General features: G+C 39.7%; 1 protein-coding gene across 1 annotated transcript in view; it reads right to left on the bottom strand.

Moving 5' to 3' along the window:
* Positions 1 to 616, bottom strand: part of LOC107733048 (uncharacterized) — a 12580-nt gene extending 11964 nt beyond the window's left edge. The window contains exon 1 of the mRNA XM_016544551.1: positions 317 to 616. Within this exon, the coding sequence (XP_016400037.1) occupies positions 317 to 616 (300 nt within the window). The remainder of the gene's footprint in view (positions 1 to 316) is intronic.
* Between the last annotated feature and the right edge of the window lie 13977 nt (positions 617 to 14593).

The following is a 14593-nucleotide window of genomic DNA, read 5'->3' as shown; positions in this document are numbered from 1 at the left end:
GACACTGGAGCGAGCTCTGGGGCTGAAGCCGACACCCTTCTCCTCGCCCCTAGCATCCTCTTCTGGATCGGGGGGAAAAGGCGTGGTCGGCGAACTGGAGTGTTGAACGTCTGGCGGGCTTGCCACATTAATGTCCTGTGGGCTTGCCATATGCGTGGCTAGCGGGCTGGAGATAGCCCCGGCTGACAGGCCTGCCATCGGCCTGGCCAGCAGGCTGGAGATAGCCCCGGCTGGTGGGCTTGACATAGAAACCGCCGGCGGGCTTGCCACATTAATGTTTGGTTGGCTTGCCATATGCGGGGCCGGCGAGTTTGACTTGGCGCGGCTGGCAAGCTTTACACTGGTAGGGGTTCTGAGCGTCGGGCGGGCTTGTCTTCGGCGAGGACAGCGGGCTGGAGATAGCCCCGGCTGACAGGCCTGCCATCGGCCTGGTCAGCGGGCTGGAAATAGCCCCGGCTGGCGGGCTTACCACATTAATGTCCGGTGGGCTTGCCATATGCGGGTGCGGCTGGCGGGCAGGACAACGGCGTGGCCAATGCGCTGGGTCTTCGGAGCGGTCGGCAGGCTTGTCTTCGGCGCGGCCAGTGGGCTGAGGTGAGCCGCAGCTGGCAGGCATGACAACAGCGCGGCTGGCACACTTCACAGCTCGGCGGTCTTCTTACTGCGGGGACAAACAGGGGAGAAAAAGAAAAACAAAAGACTGTTCAAAAACGAAAATAAAACACGGGAGAAGGAGCGCCGCTTACTGTTTTGGGTCAGTCATTCTGTCACGCTTAAAGTCTCATGATTTATTTCCAGAACATGATGCATGATGGGATACACTAAGCCTCGAATAGCGCTCCGGAGCGGTATTCGAGATAGTGTGGATTTAGTGTGCTTTAAGGGCACTGCGCTTTGGCGTTTTTAAGACCTGGGACAGTCTTGCGCACTTACTTCCTGTCGCACGCACGCGCTCTCAAGTGGCCAAGACCGCAAGTGTGGGTATTTGGACAAGGCTAGAGAAACTAGATGATGGAGCAGATAGGGAGCAAAGACACACACAAAACCTGGCCCAGAGTCTGACAGTATGTGTCAGACAATCACACTTGAAATAACCACACATATTTTAAAGAATACAAAGTACTTTGTTAAATTACTTTTTCACAAATCATTCCCTCCCTATATAATTCTCTGAAAAAATAGATGACATTTCTTTTAAACACCGCAAATTCTATGGCGTTATGCAAGCATTCACCAACATATAAATTATCTTGACTAAAACTACATGCTACAAAATCATTGTTAAAAATATTTACAGTGATGACTACTGTATGAATAAAAACAGTATTATATAACTAACACATTACACTGAATAACTATAATATTATTCAAATTTAAAATCTGAAATATAGATTCAGTGTTAACTATTTGTGCTGTGCACAACACCAAAGCGAATATAAAGCAAATATAAAAATCTAAATGACTATTTGAAACATTTACAAACTGTTCAGAAAGCAGCAGCTGCTTTGTTTACGTGGTTACCGGGGTAAGGGATTAATTTTTTAGTTCAATCAGCGCCCTCTACTGTCTTGCATTTTCATTCAAAGCGGACTAATTTGTGTTTCTAGTACGTTATTTAAATCTACAAAAATTGTTACAAATATTTACAGTGATGACTACTGTATGAATAAAAGCAGTATTATATAGCTAACACATTACACTGAATAACTGTAATATTATTCAAATTTAAAATCTGAAATATAGATTCAGTGTTAACTATTTGTGCTGTGCACAACACCAAAGCGAATATAAAGCAAATATAAAAATCTAAATGACTATTTGAAACATTTACAAACTGTTCAGAAAGCAGCAGCTGCTTTGTTTACGTGGTTACCGGGGTAACGGATTAATTTGAGTTCAATCAGCGCCCTCTACTGTCTTGCATTTACAGTCTTACGTTATTTAAAATAAATCGTCATCCTTTTAAAGTTCAGTAAACATATTAGTCTGTATCTATGTTTTTACATCCCTCAATTAAAAAGTTTCTTATAAGCTACCATTTACTCACCCATGCACCTAAATACAATTTCCAATTCGCACACATCTATTTTTAATCGTAAATTCCAGTAAAATACCCGCACTGGCGATTTTATCTTCTTGGGCGGGTCGCAATTTTATATATCATGTATTACATGGCTATGATGAGTAAATCATAGACTAATTTTCATTTTAAAGTAAACTAATTCTTCAAAAGGCTTTTTTTTTTCAAAGGAGTAACTGTAAATTTGTCCCGACTTGACAATGTAAATGATATTGACAATTCAAGTGGCTGTGCATTTATTTGTATTTTTAACTGGATGGGAGCGAAATGAAACTGTCTGAACCCGAAGCTGTCCGTGTTGTCTGTCTCCCCGCTTCCCCCTCTGCTCCGCATGTTGACACATAATTACATGAATTACACTAATCACCAAATGTATTACTTACGGTTGACAACTGAAAATCATGTCGAACCGCCTCCACCTCTTCATCGTTTATCCCAATAAATTTACTCGGGGAAAAATCAGCCATTATCTGACATATAACAGAGTATTCAGTTAATCAACTATAAACAATATTCACGCTTATACTTAATCAATAAACTAACACAAATCATACTTATCTTAACGAAAAAAGTTAAAACACGGCAATACGAACACTCCTGCTTACCTCGGCAATGCACCCTCCAATCTGACACTGACTCAAGAAAAACCCGCCTAATTAAAAAAAAATCCCGCGTAATTCTCGCAGGAAACAGTGGTTTAAATTTGAAAATTATAAAAATGATTTCCTGTATGTGTCAGACAAACACACTTGAAATAACCACACATTTTAAAAGTAAATTTTTAAAGGATACAAAGTACTTTGTTAAATTACTTTAAACAAATCATTCCCTCCCTATATAATTATCTGAAAAAATAGATGACATTTATTTTAAACACCGCAAATTATATGGCATTATGCAAGCATTCCCCAACATATAAATTATCTCGACTAAAACTACATGCTACAAAAATTGTTACAAATATTTACAGTGATGACTACTGTATGAATAAAAGCAGTATTATATAGCTAACACATTACACTGAATAACTGTAATATTATTCAAATTTAAAATCTGAAATATAGATTCAGTGTTAACTATTTGTGCTGTGCACAACACCAAAGCGAATATAAAGCAAATATAAAAATCATTTGAAACATTTGAAACATTTACAAACTGTTCAGAAAGCAGCAGCTGCTTTGTTTACGTGGTTACCGGGGAATTTGAGTTCTGTTCAGAAAGCAGCAGCTGCTTTGTTTACGTGGTTACCGGGGTAACGGATTAATTTGAGTTCAATCAGCGCCCTCTACTGTCTTGCATTTACAGTCTTACGTTATTTAAAATAAATCGTCATCCTTTTAAAGTTCAGTAAACATATTAGTCTGTATCTATGTTTTTACATCACTCAATTAAAACGTTTTTTTATAAACTACCATTTACTCACCCATGCTCCTAAATACAATTTCCAATTCGCACACATCTATTATATCCAGTAAATCCAGTAAAATACCCACACTGGCGATTTTATCTTCTTGGGCGGGTCGCAATTTTATATAACATGGCTATCATGGCTATGACGAGTAAATCATAAACTAATTTTCAATTTAAAGTAAACCAATTCTTCAAAAGGCTTTTTTTTTTTTATCAAAGGAGTAACTGTAAATTTGTCCCGACTTGACAGTGCAAATGACATTGACAATTCAAGTGGCTGTGCATTTATTTGTATTTTTAACTGGATGGGAGCGAAATGAAACTGTCTGAACCCGAAGCTGTCCGTGTTGTCTGTCTCCCCGCTTCCCCCTCTGTTCCGCAGCGCAACACGCCCACTTTCTTTAGCGTTTTTTAAAACTATGGTGAGAACTAATCAATGCTGAAATAGGGGGTCATGACCCTTTAACTCCACCCCTTACTGTTGACTCCTACTTTAACGTCTAAAAGCCAACCTTACATAGATTTATCTAAAGGTTACCTTTCTCACCACTCACGCTTCTTCTGATGCATCCTAAAGGCAACTATGGAACAACAAGGTAACTTAGCATAATACCACATTTCATACAGCCTCTCTGAAAATATACATACTGTTCCTCTCATATAACCTTCTCTGTCTCTCTATAGAAGAAACATCAATAACATCTACAATCAACAAAAGAACTTTCCACTGTTCCTCTCATATAACCTTCTCTGTCTCTCTATAGAAGAAACGGCAATAACATCTACAATGAACAAAAGAAATTTCCACGTACCCCAAGGTAAGCAATAAATATTTGCACTAGTAACATCAAGGCTCTACTCTTACTTTTATTTTAATTATTTTTTAATTATTATAAAAAAATCAGGAGCACCTTCTGATCAATAACAAAAATTAGCCTTCCCATTACAAGATAATATTTGACTCCTTAAAGTCATTTACAGGAGCATTTTTAAAACTTTCTAATGGCATATTATTGAAAGTATTTATCATATTTATAAGCTTTTTTCAAATTTTCTAATTAAAACAATAGAATAAGAATAAGTTAGGCTACTGATCAAAAACAATCAGTATTAACAAAATTCATTTGCACAGACGTGCATGGCACAGAAGAACACAAAAGTGGCTTACAGGTATATTTACAGACATTTAATGAGGCTCAGTGGTGGTATGAGTGCAATTAAATTCATAAATCCATGTTGAGATTAATATTTTAAATATAAAATTTGAATATAAAAATATTAAAAGATTTAAATAACTTAATACTTTAAAAATGAAAAGTCACTGTTTTATTACTGAATCATTCATTCAATTGATTCGTTCAAACGACTGATTCATTCAGGAACAAAGCAAGTTACTGTCTTTATGGCCCCCAGAATAACATAGGTTTCATAATTAATTGGATGAGTTTTTGGGGCAGACCTGACCTGTTGAAAAGAGATGGTCTTCATCCCTCCTGGGGTGGTGCCGCTCTTCTGTTAAGAAATATGGCACATAGTCTTAGAGTTTGTACTTGACTAACTGCTGTCATTTTGCATTATTGACACACTATTTTCCTAATTAATGCTGTTCAGTTGCTTTGACACAATCTGTATTGTTAAAAGCGCTATATAAATAAAATAAAGGTGACTTGATACTTTAAAAATGAAAAGTCACTGTTTTATTACTGAATCATTCATTCAATTGATTCGTTCAAACGACGTGAACTGCAAGCAAGTGACTGTCTTTATGAACGGGTAGTTGAATCATTGACTCACTAGATTCATTTAAAAATGCAGGTTCATTCATAAACAAAACACCAGTTTTTGCTTAGAGATGCACTGCGGATTAGCTGTGACTTTCTTCAAACTATTTTCATTCACAAAATAGAACAAAATCAGGCAATAATGTTGTAGTCAGACAATATAACTCACTTAATATTAAATTCCTCTTTATACACCTTGAACTTTATTTTATTAAATCAATATCATATTTACAAACTCCAGTGAATCTCTTATTTACATCATGTGTTTGTTATCATAAAAGGATTCGTGAGCTTGCATATCTCAGCACTCTACAAAACAGTGTTTTGAGCAGTGAGTGAATTCTGATTGACATTACATTCAAGGAATCAACAGGTCTGATACATTACTCAACGCTGCAAAAACACATTGCCCCCCACCTGCTAACTCATATTCATAAATCCTCAAGGGAATGTCTCTGAATTAACTGATGCTCGCGCCCCACACAGGTTGAAAACCCCTGCTGTAGATCCCTGAAATTTATACAATAAAATCTTGCTTCATTTTACATTTCATATCACATTTTTTTCTTTTCTCCTACAGGACTGGAAGTCTGCTTGCTAACAGACTCCATGTGTCGAGATATGGAGGACTACCTACCAACTGCAAAATGATGGGTACACCCAGGCACTACCCTTGTAAGATCCACTATGCAACACATAAACCACTTTAAGACAGTACTCAGCAACAGCATTGTTATCCTCCACATCAGAACAAATGACATTGCAAGTGGAGCGCCTGCATCAGTAGTCATGCAACGCATGAAAACTCTGATAACAAGAATCTCCCTCACAAATCCTCACATTCTTTACTTTGCAATCAGTGCTATCTTACCACGTCCGACAGATGACTCTACAACTAAGAGCATGGTCAAAGAGTTCAACAACTTGCTCCACTACTGGACTGAACAAACAACAGATGTCATTTTTCTGAATACAAACAAACCATTCCTCAAAAGTGGAAAAATACTCCATCACCTATACAAAAAAGATGGCCTACACCTCACTCCACAAGGAAAACAAAGACTTTTTTGCCTACTTCCAGCGTTTCCTCTGGCATTTTTGCCGCTTTCCATCACCCTCAAAACATGTTTAACTATGTAACATGGAAAAGTTTCAGAGCTGACTTGTTCCCTTTAATTACCCTTGACTTGTTACCTCTTCCTGAAAAAATTAACTCATTTTCTATTTACAACACATCTGCCTTTTTCTTGAATTTCATTTTGCCTCCTAAGTAATCACTAAATCTCTACAACTATCAAATACAAGCTTAAAAATACACAACTTCACTATCTTTAATATAAGCGGTATAATTCCTTTCATCCACTACAACACATCACTTGCATATCAAGCCATGTCAAAACACACACACAAAAGTAGTAATAAAAAATAAATAAATAAATAAAACAATTCACCAAAATAGTGTTTCGCCATGAAAAAGTAAGTTGCTATAACTCTATAACTCTATAGCTATAAATCTGCCCCAAACTTCACATGTTTGATAAGACTCCTGACCTGAAAAGATCTAAATGTCCATATTCAGTTATAGTGATAGCGCCACCTGCTGGCAACAGGAAATTACTTGTTTTACACTAACTTAAACGTGCAATGTCCAATCTGCACCAAACTTCACATATTTAGTAAGATTTCTGGCCTGAAGACATCTAAAGGCCAATATTCAGATGTAATCATAGTGCCACCTGTTGACAACAGGATACGTCATGCTTTACACTAACTCAAACATACCATGTTCAATCTCCACCGAACTTCATTTGTTTGATAAAAGTGCTGGTCTGAAGACATCTCTTATTTTTTTATGATGATGATGAAGTCAAGTAGCTTTGAAAGAGATGAGTTTTCAGCTGTCGCTTGAAAATTGTCAGGGATTCAGCATTCCGGATACGGGTGGGAAGATCGTTCCGAAATACATATTGCATAAATACATATTGCTCACCATTCTCTGTCTTCCTGAAGCCACCAGGTGGCGATGAGCCCGGGTTCGAGGGCCCTTTCATCGCTGCTTGCAGCTTTAATGTACATTATTGTTTCTCCTCTATGCCCCGCCTTTCTGAAATGCGTTTTGTTATATTTTATTGCCTAATTCCTATGTATGTCTGCACTTTGTCTGTGCTTTCCTCTGCATTGCTCCAGTCACCAAGACAAATTCCTTATGTGTGTACTTGGCAAATAAAGAATTCTGATTCTAATTCTCAGAGCCGATTAGGGCTGAAACGATTCCTCGAATACCTCGAGTAACTTGAATACAAAAAAATCATAGAGGCAAATTATTTGCCTCGAGGCTTCCTGTAGTCCATTTACTGTAACTACACATGGAACACTGTGTTTCCCCACAGACCATTATTACTGATGCACAACCCGATAAACGCTGGACCACAGACTGTAAAAGCGCTGGACATATTTAAGATCGTAAATCAATATGGTGGCTAGTTATGATGTCCCTACGTTTGCTATGTTTTGTAAAAGACTAAGCGCCATTGTGCATAAAAACACCACAGAAAGAAAGTTAGTCAATATCACACGAAGAGTCACCTCTAAAATCAGCATGATTACAAATGTGATTTTATTCAACAGTTCAATAAACAAGAAGGTAATATTAAGAGACTTACGTTTTAGACACTATGTTGCCTGATTTTGCTTTATTTTGCCAAAAAAATAAATAAAAAAATCCAGACACATTCACAGCGCTGTTTTGCGTCTCTGAGCAACATGACGGCGTTTCGTTTCTGAATGAATCAACCGTTTAAATGATTCGGTTCAATCGCAATGACTCACTTCTTAACAATGACTTGCTGCCACCTACTGGTGGTTTTAATTTGACATTTAAAGTATCTTTTTGTTTTTAAAATCATTTTAAATATCAGTATTCAATGTTTTATGTTTAAAATAACAAAATATTCACCAGTACGTAAAGAGACATTTAAGAGGGTTTATTCTCCAAATAACTCTAATTTCATGTTGCAGAAAAATGTGTTTGAAAATTGTGTCCACTGATTTTTGCCTCTCACAAAAGCCACAAAGCCTTCCATGAAGACAGTAAAGGCTCATGTCATGCTTGAGCTTTAGTTAGGCTGAAACTTGAAAGTTAAAAAAGGGGGGTCGTCTTATAATCAGGGTCGTCTTATATTCGGGCCAATACGGTAAATGGGTTTAGTTTTCTCGGTTATTAATGTATGCAATTTCATCAATAAAAATGTTAATTCTTCTAAAAAGAAAACAAATTAGTTTTTTTTTTTTTAAGAGATCTGTCTTATTATCTCTTGTATTTTTAGTATTGCTCTTTAATAAAGAAAAATGACTTCTTATTCGATTACGCGATTAATCGGTGGAATAATCTGTAGAATACTCGATTACTAAAATAATCGATAGCTACAGCCCTAGAGCCGATTATGCAGGTGCTCGATAAGAATGATTGAAGCGTGGATACACTGTTGTCAAAGAATGTTGGGAGCAGGCTATTGTCAGACTGCCCGTTCCCGTCCAAAATACACCAGAGTTACTGACTTATTCCGAAGTTTATAATCACTCTGCAAGAAATCTGATCAGGAGAGCCACAGAAATGCAAACCTCTAATTGGATGCACCTGTCCTTGCCGATGAGTTTGTGCCTTCTCCTGGTAAGCTTAGTGGAAGTGGTAAGATATTATCAAAAACTACTGAAAAAAAAGAGGGTATGTTTACACTTTATATAAACTGTTGCCAGTTTGATATCCCAAATTAAATAAGTGGTATTTATTTACAGTATGCTAAAAAAAATCAAAGTACCAAAAAACCCAAAACCACAGGGAGAGGTTTTAGTTGGAACGCAGTGGGAGCAGTGTTTTGTCCTGCGATGCTAAACAAATCGCGATTCAGTTAGGGGTAGGAGTTTATATTAATGAATGTCAGAGGGAAACTTACTGTCTTTCGATGGTATTTTTTCTTTTCCTCTTGCCTCTGTATAATGCATATTAAAGTTCATAAGTGCAGCACTGCTTTGTTTACAGCGGAAACCAAGGAAACACTTTAAGCGCCACCTGCTGGCAGAGAGTGCATCTGTGTCTCATTCAGATCTGCTGTTTCCGTTTCATGCAGATATTGCCCCTTTAAATGGAAAGAGCACAGACAAAGCCTTAGTTTGTTTATATGAAGAGATTTATTTTATTTGTGTTATTTATTTGATTTGCGGCTTGTTTTAAAATAATTTTAAAAAAAATTAGTTTTGTTATTTACATTTATATTATATTTAAAGTTTGTTATTTAGCAAACAATTTTATCCAAAGCAATTAGCAAATGAGGACATTAGAAGCAATCAAAACCAACAAAAGAGCAATAAATTACAAGTGCTATATTAGTATATTAGTGTTATATTTAAATTTCACAAAGAAACGTACAGTATTTTGTCCAAGCAATAATAAAAGGACACATTTAAAAAATCGTGAATCGAATCGTAAAATCAAAGTAGTGAATCAAATCGTGAGTTGAGTGAATCGTTACATCCCTACACCTTACAGTCACCCAATCGCCCTGCTGCATGGGCTCTACAACCAGAACCAAACAATGTACGGGCTCGCTAAGCTTGTCACATGCAAAGCCAAATGGAAAGCACTTGGTCTCTTAATATCCTCAATAAAAGTTTGGATGCATGTCTCTAGTTCTGAAATCTTCTCTTTCAGCCTGTCTGTTTCACTGCATTTATCACGATTCTCTCACCACTGACAGAGAAGGCTACACTAAACTTGTGGCAAGCAGTGCAAGTGACAATAACAGATGTCATGACTCACTGTGATTGTTAGTTGATTCCGACTTACCAACTGATGATACTAAGCTTTGTATTTCTTCATGGCATGACGAAACATACCAATTCACAAAACTAATGGAATGCATAGTTGATAAAAAATTTAAATGACTAGTAATTTCCTACTGTCACAGTTTCTGTTAGTTTGGACTTTGTTTGCCTGTCTAGTTTTGTTCTTTGACCTAGTTTCTGTCTCCCCTTTGATTACGTTAGTTCACCTGTGTCTTGTTAATTATCCTCGTTTGGTCTGTGTATTTTAGTTCCTGTCCATTCAGTTTGAGTTTGTCGGTTATTATTGTTTGTACCAAACATTCTGCTGTTTGTGGATTACCTGTTCTTTAGTGTTTGTGGAATAGATACCCTATTTGCATTTGCCTTCTTCATGCCCCTTCAATCTCGCAGCACCGTGACAGAATAACCGACCAAGAAGAAAGTAAAGCGGCGTGATTTACCCCCGATTATTTTTCATTTTGTTTTTTCCATCACTTCATGGATCACTTTGCCACCGTTTGCCTGCTTTACATGGAGCAGGAGAACCGTTTCCTCGAAGAGCATATGGAAGAATTGCTTGGTCTCACCCATCTGACCACCTTCCCGGATGACTGCCTGTGCATGTTCTTACATGCTGGACTGAACACTGCTACACGTAAGGGAGCTTTATGGACTACGTAGAGTGGGTGCTGGTATCATGCGGTTCATCCCTGACCGTTGGACCAGCGGACGACGACACCAGCTCCACTCCAGACCCAGAGCCCAGCCAACCATCACTCCGCTGTGCCGAGCGTCAGCCAGAGCCCACCGCAGATGGAGAGCCAAAGCCCACCGCGACCGACGAGCCATCGCCAGAAAGAGCAACAGAGCTGAGGATCGTCCCGGAGCCAGAGCCTCATCAATCGTCTGACCAGGTGCGAGAGCCGGCAACAACGCACACAACGGTGGATGAAACAGTGAAGAGCAAAGGCATGGAGGAAAGCCCACTGTACCACCGCTGAGGGTGAGCTGAGGACTCGATAGACTTGAGGATTTGATAGACTTCTGTTATCCCCAATCTTTCGTCATCGTCTGAAATCTCTGCCTGTCCTGTTACGGCCAAGGAGGCGGTTTATGAACGCCCTGTCTGTCCTGAAACGACCATGGATGTCTGTTTTGAACTGTTTGTCTACCTGGAACTATCTGCCTGTCCTGTCACGACCACGTAGGTTGTTCTCCTGTCTGTGGCACTCCCTGTCATGGGTGTCACCATTTGGTGTGTGTGGGCAGCACACACCATCCCAGAACCCAGTCCCATTATCCCGAATTCCCGCCCAGCCTCCCTCTCCCACTTCCTCTTATGAGTCGTCAGCTATCTTCTGCCCCTTTGCCGCATCCTGCCAGCCCCTCAGCTCACCCTCAGTCTGTGTTGTGGGTTTGCCGCGGGTCTGCCAGTCTCCATCGGCGTCGTGGCTGGAGGATTCCTTGTCTCCGCCTCTGAGTCCCAGACTTCACCTTGGCCCATCGACCCAGTGGCTCTACCATGGCTCCTATCTTCCTCCTCTCCGCCATGGCCCATCAGTCCACCAGCTCTGTCGGGCTCCCTTGTCCCTCTGGCTCCACCTTGGTCGGTCATCGACCTGCCCTCGCCTCGGGACTACACTCCTCCAGCTTCGCCTCGTCCCTCTGGCTCCGTTGGACTCCTCCCTCCATTCAGCTCCACCTTGTTCCTCTGTCACTCCGGCTCCAACGCGTCCTTCCAGAACCCCGTCAGTGCCTCGGTCACCTGAGCCATCTGCTCCACCTTGGCCCTCCTGATCCTCTGCGTTGCCCTGGCTCTACAGCTCTCAGTCTCCGCCCTGGGCTCCCTTACCACCGGTTCCGCCTTCGGAAGTCGGCCCCCTGGAGTCGTCAGCCCTTCCTCCGCATTCCTTGCTGTGGTCTGGGTCCCACTTGGCTCCTCCTGCTCCAGTTCCCTCCTGTCTTCTCAATGGCTCCTCCCTCTGTTTGATTTACCCTGGCTCCTCCTGTCTCCGTCTTGGCTCCTCCCTCCGTCTGCTCCTCCCTGGTCTTCTCCTCCACCTGCACCTCCATGGACTTTGTTTGTTGTCCTGCTCCTGGTCGACTGTCCACCTCCTAAACCTCCTCCTGCATCTCTCCACCGGGGTGCTATCCCTATGCCAGCCCCTTTCACCATCCGTTCGCTATCTCTTCATCCTCCTCTCTTTATGGCATGAGGTCGCGCCTTCCAGGAGGGGATATTCAGTCACGGTTTCTGTTAGTTTCGACTTTGTTTGTCAGTCTAGTTTTGTTCTTTGACCTAGTTTCTGTCTCCCCTTTGATTACATTAGTTCACCTGTGTCTTAATTATCCTCGTTTGGTCTGAATATTTTAGTTCCTGTCTGTTAGGCAGAGGTGGGGGACTCGAGTCACATGACTTGACTTGAGTCAGACTTAAGTCGCAAATTTTAGGACTTGAGACTTGCTTGACAAATATTCATAAAAGATTTGACTTGACTTTGACTTGATATTCATGACTTGAGACTTGACTAGGACTTGAGTTAAATGACTCGAAATAACTTTAAATTTTTTACGTTTGTTTTTGAACACACCGCAACCTAACCAAGTGTTGCCAACTTAGTGACTTTGTCGCTAGATTTAGCGACTTTTTTCCAAAAAAAAAGCGCCTAGCGATAAATCTAGCGACTTCTTGGACAAACCTTATTTAGTTCCTGAGACTCGCCGGTACTGCCGCACGAGCGTGAGGTCTTGTTTTCCCAGCGCGCACACACCTCTCTCTGCATCTGCTCTGTTCAGCGAGATGCTGAGAGTAGCAGCGCTTTAGGTTAAACAAGATATTCTGTCACTTCTAACTCTATTTTACATGCAAATATAGCCGAAATCACAGCACAGCCATTGTCTTTATCTTATGTGTATTTGATTTCATTAGACGACATCATGATTATGAATCAGGATTTTTGTGCAGATTAACATCTAACGGAGAGCTGGTTATGTAGTCTTAATGGGCCGCGTTTCAGTCTCTATTCCATATTCATCCCGTTGTCTTACAACAGAAACAGAAAAATATACCAGTGAAAACAGTTTTATTGAAAATTTGACTGCATTAAAATACAGTTTGTGAGCACTATCAAATGTATTTTTTGCAAGTGGAATGCATTGTAAATGGTTATTCACTGTTCATAAGGAAATGTCCGTTTTGTTTTTGGCAGTAGCACTTTGTACTGTACACATGCATATACTGTGTCTAATAACTGGTATTCAGTGTTAGACTTTGAGTGAAAAGCCTATGGATAGTTTATGGGAATGCATAAAAGAAACAAAAATCTGTATGTTGGTACATAGGCAATATATTAGTGTCCTGAGAATCTTTAGTAATTTCGATTCAAGTTCTATATGCAAATTACCATGCTTTCACACAAAGGGTCATTAAAACTCCCCAGTATCTCAAAACTCCCATTTGGGACGTCAGCCTTTCTCATTGGACAAGCCCATTTTGAGAGGCGGGAAGCTTCCGAGACATTAAAGGCCCCACACCAGGGATGTTGGACTAATTTCAGTTACATTTACATTTTAGGCTATGTAGTTAAAAAATTTTTTTTTTTTTAGATTTTTATTGTATTAACAACTCTATTAACAAGCTGTATGTGGACACCTTTTGAGTAGAAATGCATATTGCAATTTTTTTTGTTGCAAATAAAACTCCCATAGTCCATAACTACTGTAGTTTTAAGTTATTTTAATATATAAATTCAGTTAAATCATCAGACATTTGTATGACTTGACAGTGACTTGCTTGACCCAAGCTACGACTTGACTTGACTTGACTTGCTTGATTCTCACAAAAATTGACTTGGACTTGCTTGAGACTTGAAGGTTAATACTTGAGACTTACTTGTGACTTGCACATGTGTGACTTACTCCCACCTCTGATAAAAACAGTCCAAAGTCAGGTTATGCAGTAAATCCCATTCCAATCCGTAGGTTATCTTCTTCTATTCTATATCTTCTATATTCTAGAACAAAACTCCTCATAAAGCCCTAAACCATAAAGCCCATTAAACAACAGATACAAAGGCCCTTACATTGAATATATCGAACAGACATGTTCTTCAAAATAGGGCACTTGCTGACATGTCAAAGAGCTAAAGCTAGCTCCATGCTTCTGCTAACACACACCTCTACTTCTACTCCATTTACTTAATATATGGCACTTCCTTACGGTAAAACTCCCTTTCGCCCTCTTGGGATTAAGATAAGCAGCATGGAGCCTTGGTGGAGCCCGACTGACAGGAGCCACAGAGACCAAGTGACACTGAACCTGAGGTGAAAAATGTGTAAACATTTGTATTTATTAAATTTTGCAATCACACACTTTAAACCTTTACCATCAAGCAAATTATAAGTATTTACCTTGAGTTAAACCCTGAGTTGAACTCTAAACTGATCTAAATTGGGTTGGATTTGTCTGCTCTGAAACTCAGAGCTTGTTCAACTAAAGCCT

The sequence above is a fragment of the Sinocyclocheilus rhinocerous genome, unplaced genomic scaffold (assembly GCF_001515625.1).
Source record: "Sinocyclocheilus rhinocerous isolate Xijiao unplaced genomic scaffold, SAMN03320098_v1.1 scaffold5207, whole genome shotgun sequence".
Taxonomy (NCBI): domain Eukaryota; kingdom Metazoa; phylum Chordata; class Actinopteri; order Cypriniformes; family Cyprinidae; genus Sinocyclocheilus; species Sinocyclocheilus rhinocerous.
Note: the sequence above shows the minus strand (reverse complement) of the source record. Positions and strands in the feature narration are given on the sequence as shown.